Source organism: Lipophrys pholis (assembly GCF_963383615.2).
Source record: "Lipophrys pholis genome assembly, chromosome: 7".
Lineage (NCBI taxonomy): Eukaryota > Metazoa > Chordata > Actinopteri > Blenniiformes > Blenniidae > Lipophrys > Lipophrys pholis.
The window spans coordinates 8273041-8287168 of record NC_137638.1 but is presented as its reverse complement, the minus strand read 5'-3'; the positions used below and the strand labels follow the sequence as shown (position 1 = coordinate 8287168).

The window sequence follows — 14128 nt, the reverse complement described above, 5'->3', positions numbered from 1 at the left end:
TCACTTCAATTAGATTATCTGAAGAGTTTATGCTGAAAGAGAAGCTAAATGAGATAATTTCTTCAGAAAGCTCAAGACCTTAACAAGCACTCAAACTTCCCACTGATTTTTTACACTTTATTCCGCCATTCGTTTCAATTTAACTCTAATTAAAGGCTGCGCACAGTTCTAGTTTGATTGAGCATCGCCTCATCTTACTTTATCATCATTACATCCAGATAACAGGCAATCTTCAAAACAAGATTGAGCTGAAGCGGAATATGTTTTCGAGGCTCGTGCCAGACAAACCCGTCTGCTATTTGAGGTTTGTGTGCAAATGGGTCAAGTTAAGCCGACCCAGGTTTTCAGCAAAGGCTCCAGCTAACGCACATGTACAGAATAAGAGTTATGGCTTCCCCTGGTGAAAGCGGGCCAAAGTGTGGTATCAATTACATTTTTGTCATTTTTGAATACTGTGTGGAAAATTCTTAAATCCGATGCAGTGAAAATGGATTTGGCACAGACTCGAAATATGAGCAATTTTCCAACCCAACGTGAAGATGTGGCTGCAGCGCTGTCAAGGAAAGCAACAACTCAAATCAGCTGGAACATAAACACTGACACCAATTAACGAGAGAGAAATACTTCAAACTGCAGGGTTTTTTTTTTCTCTCTCCCTCTAATAGGAAACAAATGGCCTCTTCAGAGGTTAGAAGAACCCAAGGGGATGTGACCTCAGAAGAACAAAACTATGTGAAATCCCAAACAAACCCGAGATAATTTAGAAAAAAATACCACCAGGCATGTTACATTCAAATTGTTTGTCTTCAGCTTGAAATGTGGCAAAATAGATTACAAGGTTAAATATTTTTTATTGTGTTTTGTCTATTTACACCATTAAAACATTAATTTTCTGTTAAGTATGACCTGCTAAAAATAAGAGTTTTGGGATCACGGACTTTCAATAAACTGCAGAGATCATCAATCTGCACACTTTCAATTTCAATTTAGAGGTAAATTTTTATTTATTTATATTATGTTCATTTATAGTGACGTGGACTAACTCTTCTTTGATCACAAATAGTAGAGCTGCAATTTCAGCACCTAATTTTTAAGAAGAAATTCTCATAAAAGGGAGTATGCGGAGAAGAAAACTCTCTTCTTTTGAGAAAAATATATTTTATTCAATAAATCTGTAAGTGTAACAAAGATCTGCTTGACATTTAATTTGCTTACATGATCATTTGCTTGTGGTCACTATGGAGCGATTGAGTGGATGGTTGACAGAAATTTGAGTTTACAGCAAATAAATCGGAATTTTTTGTGAAAAAAAAAAAATATGATCAGTAACAAATTCAAAGTGTGAAATACAACACAGTAAAAACATCATGTCATGATAAGCCCACTCAAGAAATGTCTCACTTCTCAAGAATAGCAACATCTCTGTTAAAGGCGCAGATGTTTTTGTTTTTTTAAACCTCCTTTTCAAAAGCAATAAAAATAGACGAAGTTAAAAACAATGAAAGCATTTTTTTAAGTCTCAAGGTCGCAGTTACATAACAAAGATTCCAAGTGAAAGTGGAAAACTTTTATTGCATTTTGGGAGTGCATTCACACAACAACGCCACTGAGCCACTGAAAACGCAACTTTTTGAAAACGTGTCCCGCTCCGCGTAGATAGGGGAAAACTTTTTGGAAATGCTGCCACTGCACTGACAATAACAATGTTTGCCTCCAGGGTGAAAATCACCTGTAATAAAAATCCAACTTTGTATGTGCACAACATAATGTTTGTCCCTGTTTTTATACAGTCTTACCTTCACTCGATCAACCTGTTATTGTGTCAGAAAGTGTTCAAAGTTTCAGTTTTGTCTGGAAACTAAAAAAAAAACCCTACTTTCTATTCCTCTTCAAAGGTTGAGCAAAACAGCATCTTTCACATCACTTTCATGTGCAGAACTGACAGGGCGGAATAACTGGTTTATTGAGTTTGAGACAAAACCAGCAGCGTTTCAATTGTAAGTGACAGCGTCACTGAAAGCAGCTGTCACTCACAATGAGGCACCCTCACATTGCTGCATCAATTAACCAGTAAGAAGCTAAATTAACATCTCTATGAAGAGAGTGATAATACACACCTGAAGTACGAAAAACTTTATGGTACATGGAAGAAAGTCATAACTAGAGTATGAACTTGAATTTCATTTCTAATCTTTGGAAAACTAGTCACAAAACTCAATATAAATATGTAAAACGTGAAATTTAAAATGTTTATCTTCTGTCCTGTCGTTGGCCTCTATCAACGTGAATATTCATTATCGTTAATGAGTTGTGATTTAATCCTTATATTTTTCAACAGGAATATCTCGGCCCGCCTTCCTGTTCTTTTTAATCTGCACCCTTACGTATGTTTGGGATGTTATGTATTTCTTAATCTAGCTTTATCGGGCTAAAACAATCAATAAATAATCCTCGTATCAGGAGTAAAGCCTTGTATTGTATGTTGAGGGCATTCTTAACGGTGGTACTAGGGCTCAACATTTTCTCAGTTAAGGTGGCACACAGGTGGTACCATATCTAAAATGTTCTATTACCACTGCACTGAAGCAAAAGTGGCAGATTTATAGCTCGTAGGGAGATTGAGATGTTTTGGCTGTATTTTAAAGGGTACTTTCAAGTTAAAATGGACTTCAGTATCCACATTTACACTGATAAATGAGCATATGATACCCAGTGCAGCATTGTGGCTCTGTGAAGTGTTTTCTATTCGTCACCTATTTTACAACAATGATCCAAGTAAAAAGACCTTGTTTTTACATTTTCATTTCAGAAAAGTTGACTTGGCAACGTTTCGAAAACAAGGTCTATTTTCAAATGGCAGAAATGCTGAACAAGATGTAGTTAATATGCCAGGCCACTAGTGGGTGCTGTTGGGAATTCTTGTAATGAAACCACTCACATGCACGCAGACAACAATACTAAGCATTAACAATGGCGAATACATGGATATTTATATGGAGAGACGACAAAGTTGGATTGCTATTTCGGTTGACTCTGGAAGTCCCGGGAGAATTTGGACCTAGAGTCATCCGACTCTGGATGCCGCCATTGTTGTTTTTGTCCTTCTACTTGTGCATGTGCTAAAGAACAATTTACTATGGTCGTGGTGCACATGAGCAGTAGCAGTGTTTCTGTAAACCTACAAGGAGGCTGAGTCGGAGTGTTTTCATAAAGTTCCACCTTGGAAGCTGTGTTCAAAAGGTTTAGTTTTCAGTGTCTCTGAGCACCATTGTCGTGTAAACAGACACCCAAAATGTAATGAAGGTTTTCTGTTTTCACTTGAATCATTGTTGTGAAAACAGAGCCTCAATAAAGGATAACTTTAATCTTCACTACGGATTTCTATGTTATTAGTACGTATAGTTTGATTTGTGAGCCCAAAAGGACAATGGAACAATTCAATATACAAAGACTTGATCCTAATCTGACTCTTTTTAAAGCCCATTCTGACGATTTTCTCACTAAAAGAGGACAAATGTCAGTGGTCATAACCTGACTGAGCTGTTAGTCTTGTACCTTCACTCCAGGCAGTCCAGGACGCCCAGGATTTCCATGAGGGCCAGGGGGACCCTGAAAACAGAGAGCCACATGATGAGGGAGGACAGAGCAGTAAGGTGATCACAGGGTTCATTAAGCAGACGTCCATTTCAAACAGTGGAGGGGGAGGTGTTCGCGGATGTATGCACATGTTGGTCTCTCTCCACTGCCAGTGTGTTATGGGGCAGGTCAGGCAGCGTCTCGAGGTGCCCCTTGTGTTTGTGTGTAGGTGCTCTGTGAGGCATGCAATGTCTCCTGCCTGTCTAACTTTTGACATATGGATGTGATTTCCCCTCATCCTTTCACTTTTCCATTGGTTTCTGGGGTCCCACAAAATGAAGGCCACTCATCCATCACACAGTGTTCCTCAATAGCTGTGTGGCACAAACTGTTGGTGTGTGATATATAACGTGCTTCACTGTAATTCACCGAGCTATCCGTGCCAAATATTTTATCTGAATGGACCATCTCCTGCAAGTCGGTCCAGGTGGGTAGACGAACGGGAGCATACAATGAAGAGAAGGGGAAAAAAAAGACAATTTTTTTCGAGCTGAAGGGACAATAAATCCGAGCAGCCAGCAGAGAGAGTTTGTTTGGAAAATTAAAGGCACAACTTCCTGAGGCATCCAAGTGTAGGAGCCTCTGCTTCAACTGCACACTAGTGTGGAACCGGGATGAACTGCTGTATATGGAAAATCGTCTCCGGCGCAATTTAAAAGCAATGAACATGCTGAAATGGACCAAACAGGAAGCTACTGGGTTTTCTACCCGCTCTCTGAGCTGTTCAGATTTTCCATGGGCTGCGAAGGGAGACCCCCCCCCCGACCTAAGTGGGATGTGAAAGTGAGGTGTATCATTACTCTGAGTTAAAAGGACGGAGGCTAAGAGTGTACGGTTGGGTCATCCAGCCAGTGTCTGTCTCTGTTATCTATCTCTGCTCTATTATCACTCAGTGGAAAGGAGTCAAACAAGCCAGGTTGTTCCCTTTCCCTCCCCTCACACAGACCGGACCTCCTCACCTCTCAGCCACACGACGCGGGACATATGGAAACACTTAACAGAAGCTCATCTGGAGATTTCCTCCTCCTTCTCTGTTCAGGCCGGTCCTCCTTTCTCTCGCTCAATATTAAAATGTATGGAAGTCATTATCTCCAGATAGGAGATGCATAGGCAGGAGGAGAGAAATAAAGCGTCCGGGGCGGAGTATCACAAAGTGCATTCTTGCAATATACATGGTAAAGAGGCCGGTGCTGATGAGTAGGTGGGCGGGTGACATCCAGACAGAGACGAGGTGGATGGGAAGACTGAGTCACTTCCTCCTCCTGCTTTCACATTGATAAGAGAAGAAATGGAGATCGAGCTTGATTATTGAATGCGGCTTCCCATGAGTGTTGCGGTAAACCTGAAAGCAGCTTCCCATGAGCGCTGCGGTAAACCTTAAGAAACCATCAACGCGAGAGCGCTAAAGGACATCAAGAAACACACACACATTCACACACACATGCCTGCAGATGAAGGGCAGCTGGGTGCCAGAGCTGTGACCAGGTTTATGATGTGAGCCAAAGATTTTTACAGCGGTGACGCGTGGAGCGCTACTGTTTTTATTGGCCATTAAACCAGAGCAGAACCGCTGACACGCTCTTTGGCCTGCACGCATGGAAACACCTCGTCTTTTACATGAGGATTATGCAATTTATTGAATATTAAAGGAACTCCACTCTTGATTTTTATTAAGAGTTGGGAAATTTGACTAACTAAGTGCTAATTCCTTTTTTTTGATGTGGCCTTCAATCAACTTCAAATTATTGTGTTCAGGTTCATCTGCTATAATCTCTTCTGTATTTGCATGAGGACAATCTAAAGTAGCTTAAATGAATAATTGGCCATATGCACCGGAAGGATAGAGCCCTTGTATGGGACAAAGTACTGAAAATAATAACTTAAAATACCTAGTTGGTAGACAAAACCTATGCAGAAAATGTAGATAGTCTAGTAAAATAGTTACAACACTACTGGGAAAATTCCATAGATCTAGTTCTGATAATCGGTCCAGTTTTGTGTGGCCTTGCTCATGTTGAAAGTTCCGTTAGCCATAGAGGTGAAGGCCTGGGTGTGCCGTGGTTTGCTTGGGTGATGAGTAGCAACACATACAGTACATCTTTCCAGACACTTCTCACAGGTACTGCTCACAGATTCTGTGGTGGTGCTAAGCTGACCTGTCTTCAGTCCACACCTGATATGAGGCCAAATCTCACTATGCTATAAGTGTTTTGGCACACTGCTTTTAAACATTTGAAACCCAAACAGTTTGACTACTCAGTTCAGAACTGCATGCAGCACGTTGTTGAACTGACTCCAGCCAACATCCATGATTTGAGTGTGGGCTGGGGAGATTTTGTGTGAAGAGTTTTTCCTGTTTTTCCTGTGTATGATTGGATTATGTCTGTGTGTTTTGGTTTTCTCCAAAAACGTGACTCTAAGTTGACCGCGCACGTTTGTTTTTGTCCAATGACAGTTGGGATTGAGTCTAGTTGGGTAAGTTGGGAAAAACTGGTGCAGACGGATGGACGGATGGATTTGCACATGGTGTCACACTGCTGTTGCTAATATTTGACAAAGACTCAACAATGGGCCTTCATTGTATTAAAAGTGTTACCCTTTAAAAGAAAAGCCTTTCAAATTTTAACGACAAAAGTTGTTACATCTTGACGTGGTCTTCTAAAATCACAAGTGAACTGAATTCTTTGATGTAAAACTGTATATCAAATTAGTCAGTTTATAGAAAATTTAATTGTGCATTTACCCACTTAAATCATCAACGTGACTTTCTCGACAAGGTAACAGAAAAAAAACATGAGCAATGAGAGATTACTGATGTCCACCAACGGTTCACGTAGTTTCGACATAATCCTTAAAAGCCTACAAAATGAAGTCCTGATCCAGACTCCGGATTACCTTCAAATGGAATTTAATGGAATCTTCCAAGGTCTAATATCGCTCTCTGCAGTAGTTTTGACGTGATCTTTCTAATAAACAAAAGAATTATAAATATATGCCAATGACTTTAATACAACCTTGGTGGACGTAAAAAACTTTCATCAGATCATGTGTGAAGCTTTGAGGTATTTCCCTTTTTATCGTGTCAACTACCCGGGAAAACTCAGTTTACAAAAACAGTCAATAAAAATCCTGAACTAAGCCTTGAATTCTGAGTCAGTGTGGCCCGCGAGTTGGTCTCAGGAGCTTGATGATGAATGAACTCCATAGAGGTTGGTGCACTACTGGATAGAGCTACTGAGCTCTAGACAGGGTCTTAAATGCCTTTAATAAGATGGGGACAAAGCCCTCTTTCTTTCTTGTTTAAAGAGATTGGGTTCCCACAACCCACCCCAGAGGCCCGCCTGCAAAGTGGGCTGCAGCAGGTAGATTATACACACACACACACACACTTCAATGGAGTACAAGTGATCTGCAGACACACACTGGCTCAGCAAGCAGCAACCAAATATGGAGTTTTTTGGGGTTTTTTTGCATTATATTGTCTAAAAAGAGGTATTTTACAGCAACCAGAGGCAAATATCATAATTGGTGTCATGAAAGGTGATGAGAAGACCCCCCAACACTCCTCTGAGTTACACTCTGCTTCGGTATTTCCTCTATTTCCTCAGAAAACACAAGGTTTAAACAAATATTTGAGCCATCTTTTTTCAGTTTAGTCAGTTCGAAACATCCACTCTGAACCTCAAGATGAGAAAACATTGCACCAGAGGACTCATGCATTAAAAGTACAACACACTGCAAGTATTCATTGATGTAAAAATAGGACTGTGTCTAATTCACGCACCAGCGCTGTTTACTTTTGAGACATAAAACACTTGTTCTGGAGTATAGTATATAAATACACCGTGAAAAGTGACCCTATTTTTTCTCCACGTCCAACTAATACCAACCTTATGTGTTCAATTAGTTTTACATTGGCAGCCCAGAGATTTGTAGATTAAGATTGTTTGCTCTCCAGATTTACAAATGGACCTTGGCAGCGAGAAGCACAGCGTGATCAGAGCCGGAGCCAAAGCAAACGGACGTCTAGCTGAATAATGCAGTGTAATCCAACGATGTCACTGAGGGCTTTTAAAAAAATGCTGCGAGGGCTGGTATATCACTGTACAGCTAATGGTGCAATCCCTCCATAATAAGAGCGACATCATGGAGATTAAAAGGAATTTGTGAGACACTGTAGGAGAAGTGAGGACGGACGGAGGACATAGTGGATCTGTGAGACGGCGAATGGGAAATTTGTCACTGGTTGAGCGGGAGTGAGACATGCTCACCATTGGGCCTCTCTCGCCTGGCTTTCCCCGCAACCCTGGAAGTCCTTGAAGGCCCTAAAAAGGAAAAATATCAAAGATGTCAAAGGGGCAGAGTGAAACAGAACTATTAATACAGATGGGGAAGTACAGAGTTTCTGACTTTTGTTCTTGAACAGCGTTCAACAGTAAAGAGCAGGCTTTGGGTTTTCAACATGAAACACAAAGTCCCATTGAAGGCCGTCAATACATAATGAAAACATCTTGAAGTTGTTTTATTTCTGACCACACTTTTAGTGGGGTTACCTGTGAGTTCCTTTGACCAATATTATTTCAGACTCAAACCTCTCCAGTTCGTAGACTGTAAGTCTGACTCATTGTACTGGCAAGGAGGGTCGGCACCGGTCTCAAACACAGCCAAACACATTATAAGCATCAGCTTGCTTTAAAACAATTTCATACATGGATTAGCAAAGCCTTGAAAGGTCAATTTTAATGAGGGGTCAATCTGAGGAGCCTGAGTTTGCTCGAGCCGCTACTTCTGCTCCTTATTTTCCCATAGCTCACAAAGTTTAAAGAGGAGAGGGAAAGTGGACCTGGAAACTGCTCCAGGCAGTGCAGCTGAAATTGGGCTACTGTAATAATGTCAGATGTATAGAGCAATTCTGTCTGTCTTGGACAGGACCACGAGCAATAATTATACTCTTTCAGCCAGCACATACTCTAAAAAGCCAAAAGGCTTTCAGCAAATTTTAGATTCTTTAGATTGCAACTATCAGGCTGTCCGCACATGATAAGCAGCCTGAGCCGCAGTCGCTGCCGGGGTCGGCTCCGAGGCAGCGCTGCGGCTCACGCTATCGCCAAACTTAGACGGTTTGTGAATAAAATGCGTCCGTGACTCACAAATATGAACTTGGGTTATAATTTGAGACAAGATTACTTTGTCAAAAATAGCTATTCAATTCAAGCACATCAATTTTTCAGTTTTAAAACTATTTCACGAGTAAAAACATTTGGTCTTTCTTTGTCTGTGACCAAAACGAGGTGAAGGTGTAAATACGGCCTTCAAACTTTTCAACTCGGGGGTTTTGCTGACAAATAAGCCTGGACTTTGACTGTTAAAAAAAAAAAAAAAAAAGAAGAGGATTAAAACCTGGAGAATGAAGCTGAGTATGACTCAGAATTGTTTATTTTGCAGGGTTATTAGCTGCTCCTCTCATTGATGTGAATACATAATAAGCATTTTGTACTCAGATCTGTAAATAGCCTCTAATCCCTTGGTTTAGTAGTCACTTGATTATGTAACTATTACATGTATCCTCCCTTCCTTATGTTTCCTATCAAAGTGAATGTTTTTTCGCCATCTTGTGTCGTGTTCTAGATAAAGGTCATGTTGTTGATTAACAAAACCATTCTTCCTCCTTTGAGAATATAAATGTTTGCCTTTCATGAAAGCCTATAATACACAGACACGAAGCTGGACCCATTGGAGCGAGACCAAACTATAAGAAGTCTGTAAAAAGATCTGGAAAGGCATAACAGCAAATTAACTGCAAATTACATACCTGACTCACTCTGCTCAGTCCGACCCATTAGATAACAAAGCGACTATGCAGTAACATTTACATCAGGCAGGGCTTGATATTCAATGGTTTCCTCTCTCTCAGTGGTCTCAAGGGAACAGCATGAGCTGTGGTTTCTACATACTTCCAAAGATTCCAAAGCTGTCCCCAAAACACTGTTTTTAGTCTCACATGACACAGTGTGAAGACAGACTTTTTAACGAGGGAAAATGTGGTTAACCACGGAGTGTTTATGAGAGGATCAGTGTCAACACCATGAGTATGAGTAAATACACCAAATAATGAACATCAAGATGAAGTACTTCTTGTGCACTTGTGTTAGTCAAAGAACTTTTTAATCTTTTGATCAGCATATTCACAGGCAGTTGGTGCATGCAGCACTGTAAATGCTTACACCTGTTTCTGGAGCCTGACTTATGCTGAGCTGATGATAAAGACTCTCCAGGGCCGTGAAGGGTAAAATCAGCTGTGCCTGTTTGTATAGTGGATTTGTGCTTGATACTGGAAGTTGGTACATTCATGTTGCTTCATGCATACCAACAGACGTCACAGAGGCCCTGGGTACACGGCAGCGTCTCAAGCGAAAGCGTTTCAGAAAGGTTTCACGTTTTCACGACAACGTTTTGAAAACAATGTCTGTTTACACGTAAACAGTAGAAACACCAAAAATGATGTATTTGGCATGTTGGGCCACAAGCGAGTCCTGTTGGTTGCTTATGTAATGAAGCCACGCACACACATGCGCACAACACGCTACAATCTTTAACAATGTCGAGTGCATGGACATAGATATGAACAGACAACAAAGCTCCTGTTTTCACTTGAAAACATTGTCATGTAAATGGGGCCAGAAACTGGAACTGCTGCACTGGCCAGACCCTGAGATGTCAGTTTTGCCTGCGTTTGCAGCGCGCATGAGGAAGCAGAGTGAAATATGGCATAACATAGGACCTGTAAAAAAGGAGGCAATTCAATCGGGCTACATATTATCAGATGAATATGTCATTTGTGACGTTGCTGAGGATCGTGATAATGATATTTGTGCTAAATACACACACTTAACATCATGTAGATCACAGTAATGTGTGATTTGATTTTGTTCTTCCAGCTCTTTTTGCTTTGTTGCAGCATGCCCGTAGTCTGTTGACTTTGTTGTTTGTGGGGATTTCTGTACTTCTGACTTCTTCCATGTCGCCACAAGGTATGAAATAGGTTGCAGCTGCATCTCAGTCAATTTCTTTCAGTTAACTGCACAATTTGTGTGAATTCATCATTTTTGCCACTTCACTTTCAAATTCAAAACTCTATAACTCTCAAATATTTTGATACGGTGATGAAGTTGGGATATATTGTGTAGACCGAGTATCTTTCCTGGACGTAAAGCTTTGAATTGGACTGCAAATACTTTTTCCCAAATAAATACTTCTTTCATGCTTCTTTGAGATCATGCAAAAAAGCAAAAGAAGGATATTATGTCTGAGTTTCAGTTTGAACGAAGAGGGTTTAATAGTGTGGAAAGTTATGTGAGGGCCCAACCTTTTTAAAGTTTATATGGAGGTTTATTGTTTTTTGGGATTTGTTGACATTTTTTGTATTGCTGTCCTGTATAGAAACTATTCTGTTAACACTGGGGTGTAACATGCAAATAATGATAACCATGATTCTCATCTAATAAATCGATAATTATGATAGAGTTGAAGGGAAAAAAAAAGTGCAATCCACAAAAATTTCTACTGAGATTCTTCTCCAGTGAATGCTCAAATTGAGTTAAAGAACAGCATCTGTATTGCAGGGGCCTTTAAATATTTAGTCTGAACTCATTTAGTTCATTATGCTTCATGCCTGTTTGAATTCAACTCTACTCATTCTCTGAGGAATGTCTCACTTCAATGGCAGCCCCTCCTCTAAAACAAATATTAACAGGCAAAGTGCCATTTTGAGGCAGACTGTTTCCTTCTCTGCAGCTCAAATGAAAATCGCAAACCAATTAGCACCAGCATGGTGTGGACCGAAAGTTGTTCACATCACATGCAAGCGAGGAGCTCAACTGCTCACTTAAGAAAAGAACAAGTCAGCCAACACTTATACAGTCAGGCAGAAAACATTGGCTGCCAGAGGTATGATCAGGAAATGCATCAGTATTTACAGGCAATTGAATCAACCAACCAACAAACTGACATTCAAGTAACAAGCTGTCAAACTGGAGTGTAATTGTGATCCCAGAGCCAAGAGTTCAAACCTGGGTATCTTACAGTTCAAATACCCCAAACCATGAGGCATTCATTGGCAGAATAAACACCACTGTGCTATAAATACAGCAACCTGTCCTTCTAACACGTGCTACACATGGTTTGAGTTGTGCTTGTTTAGAGTTGACACACTCACCGGCAGTCCTGCTTCTCCCTTTGGCCCAAGTGGTCCAGCCAGCAGTGAGAACTGGGTCGGTTCCAAGTCGAATGTTTGAAAGCCGTCGGTGGCAGCTGGAGTGACGGTGGGATTCACATCCTGCACGCTGGCGACTGTTAGCTCTGGGTTCTTTGGGTCTTCTGTGGCCGACTGGTTTTTATGAGTTGGATAGGCATGTGAAGGAGACCCCTGTGAAGAAGCAACCGTGGTCTTGAGGCCTGGCTTCATCTGGAACGGTTCGGTGGAAACAGGAAAATACAGACTGTCCCCGGAAGGCTCTGGAGAACTGCTGTTCCCTTGTGTTGTGCCTTCCCTGGCCAGCGAACGTGGGTTTGTTGGCGTCGTGCTGATCCTCAGAGATGGTGTAACAGTTTGAGTGGCAAACTGAGACGGGCTCTCTAGCTCTGGATGAACCGGTGGAGAAGCAGACACGGCACCGGCTTCTGGATTGGCCTCAGTCTGATGCGCAGATGTTACACTCAGTGAGCGGTCAGTTGGAACAACATTTGTAGTCCTGGTGTTTTCCTCCGTCAGAAACAAAGTAGGTGTCTGAGCCTTTTTGGACGCCTCTCTAAATGAGAGTGGAGTTACAGTAATGTTTGGGTCTATGGAAAAAAGAGGCATCAGCGCTGGAAAGGCTGGCCGATACGTGTCGGCTTCTCTGCACTGCTTCTTAATGTAATCACAATAGTTATGAGCTGCCTCAGCAGAGGGATAAATGTCAAACTGACAGATGGCACCTTCAAACGGCACCGAGTTGAGGTTTGTTTTACCCAGCAGGAAGGAGCCCTCTGGATCCAGGACCTCCTCTTTTTGCGAATACAAATCTGCTTGTATGCTTTTCCTCCCGCAGAGTGTGTGCAGGGACACTCGACTGTCTTGAATATCCAAACCCAAACTGTGCCACCGGCCATCATAGACGTCGTAGTGTAAACTCGCCGAGCTCCTCGGCCCCATGTGTACGAGGACCTTCCCCGGCGTGAACTGCACCCCGAGCTGCACTTTCCTCTTCTTCGACACAACCGAGAACAGGAAGGCGCTGTTGAATCGGTGAACAGATACGCTGAGGATCACAGAGAGGTTGGTGGGCTTGTACATAGCAGGTATAACGGTATGCAGAGGGACCTGGATGCGTGCCCTCGGGGTGAGGATAACTCCAGACTTGAAGGGGATGACTCCATTAGGGACGATTCGAGCGCCTGGAGATGATGACCCGCCTGGACTTCTCCCATAAAGCCCGAGCTGCTGTAGAATATCTACATCTTCGGGGAAACAGGAGGGAGAAATCATCCATTACAATTTATTTACCAAAAATCATATATGATTCTTTTAAAACTCATATAAAATATAAAAATGCTGACTCTTTTTCTGCCACATGTGTGTTAGTGTTGAAAAGTGTTTCACTTCATGTGTGTGTACAAGAAGCTAATGGAGTATGAGATATTGTATACATTTGTGTAAGACTCTGGCACTCCGTTGACACGACAGCGTTTCAAGTGGAAATCCATTTTTTTTTTCTTTTTTGTTTCAGAAAAGTTTTGCCTACAAAAAAAGCATTTTGATAGCAATGTCCATTTACATGGAAATGACAGAAATGCAGAAAATGGCATAGTTTTGTTGTAGGGCCATAAGTGGGTGTTTGGTTGTTTTTGCCTTAAAGTAAAAATTAATTTGATCATTGAAAACATAGTCATGCCATGCTGGGAGTTCACAAGTTTAAAAGGCAGAAAAAGACATTTAAAAGGCTCCATTAAAATTCTCATATAGGGTCACACGTCGCCTTTTACTTTTGGGAATTGCTGCAGATCATGCAATCATTACATCAGTCTTCATTAGAACAATTTCAGGAAACGGAGCCTGAGCGAGTCCCCGGAGAGGACGGCAGTGGGGTTTTTCGAGGTGTATTAGTGCGCAGACAGAAGCGCCGTCGCACGTTATACCTGCTGATTGAAGATGATTGCGCTGACAGGGGAGCCCAGGCTCATGAAAGCACACCGCAGTGTTTTTCGGCAGGTTTTTAATTGCTACATGCATCTCACGGGAGAAAAGTGTGGGTAACGTTCAGCAGCATTGTGTGCTCTCTATATTACTCCTAATTGGATTCACACCTTCGTGCAAAGGTTTCATTAAATCCACAGTTCAGGGTAGAAAGTGACAGACTGACTTTTGAAGGATTTCTTTACTAATTATCTGCATTATTGAAGCCAATTTGACAATTAAAGCTCATTTTTACTGCTTTGGAATGATAAAGACAGC

At 41.5% G+C, this 14128-nt stretch overlaps 1 protein-coding gene across 1 annotated transcript in view; it reads right to left on the bottom strand.

Annotated features, from left to right (window-relative positions):
* The window catches only part of col27a1b (collagen, type XXVII, alpha 1b), an 80082-nt gene that overhangs the window by 55955 nt on the left and 9999 nt on the right, over positions 1-14128 (bottom strand). Inside the window, exons 3-5 of the mRNA XM_080467199.1 lie at positions 11852-13134; positions 7908-7961; positions 3556-3609 (exon numbers count right to left, since the gene is read on the bottom strand). Coding sequence (XP_080323325.1) covers positions 3556-3609; positions 7908-7961; positions 11852-13134 — 1391 coding nt within the window. The remainder of the gene's footprint in view (positions 1-3555; positions 3610-7907; positions 7962-11851; positions 13135-14128) is intronic.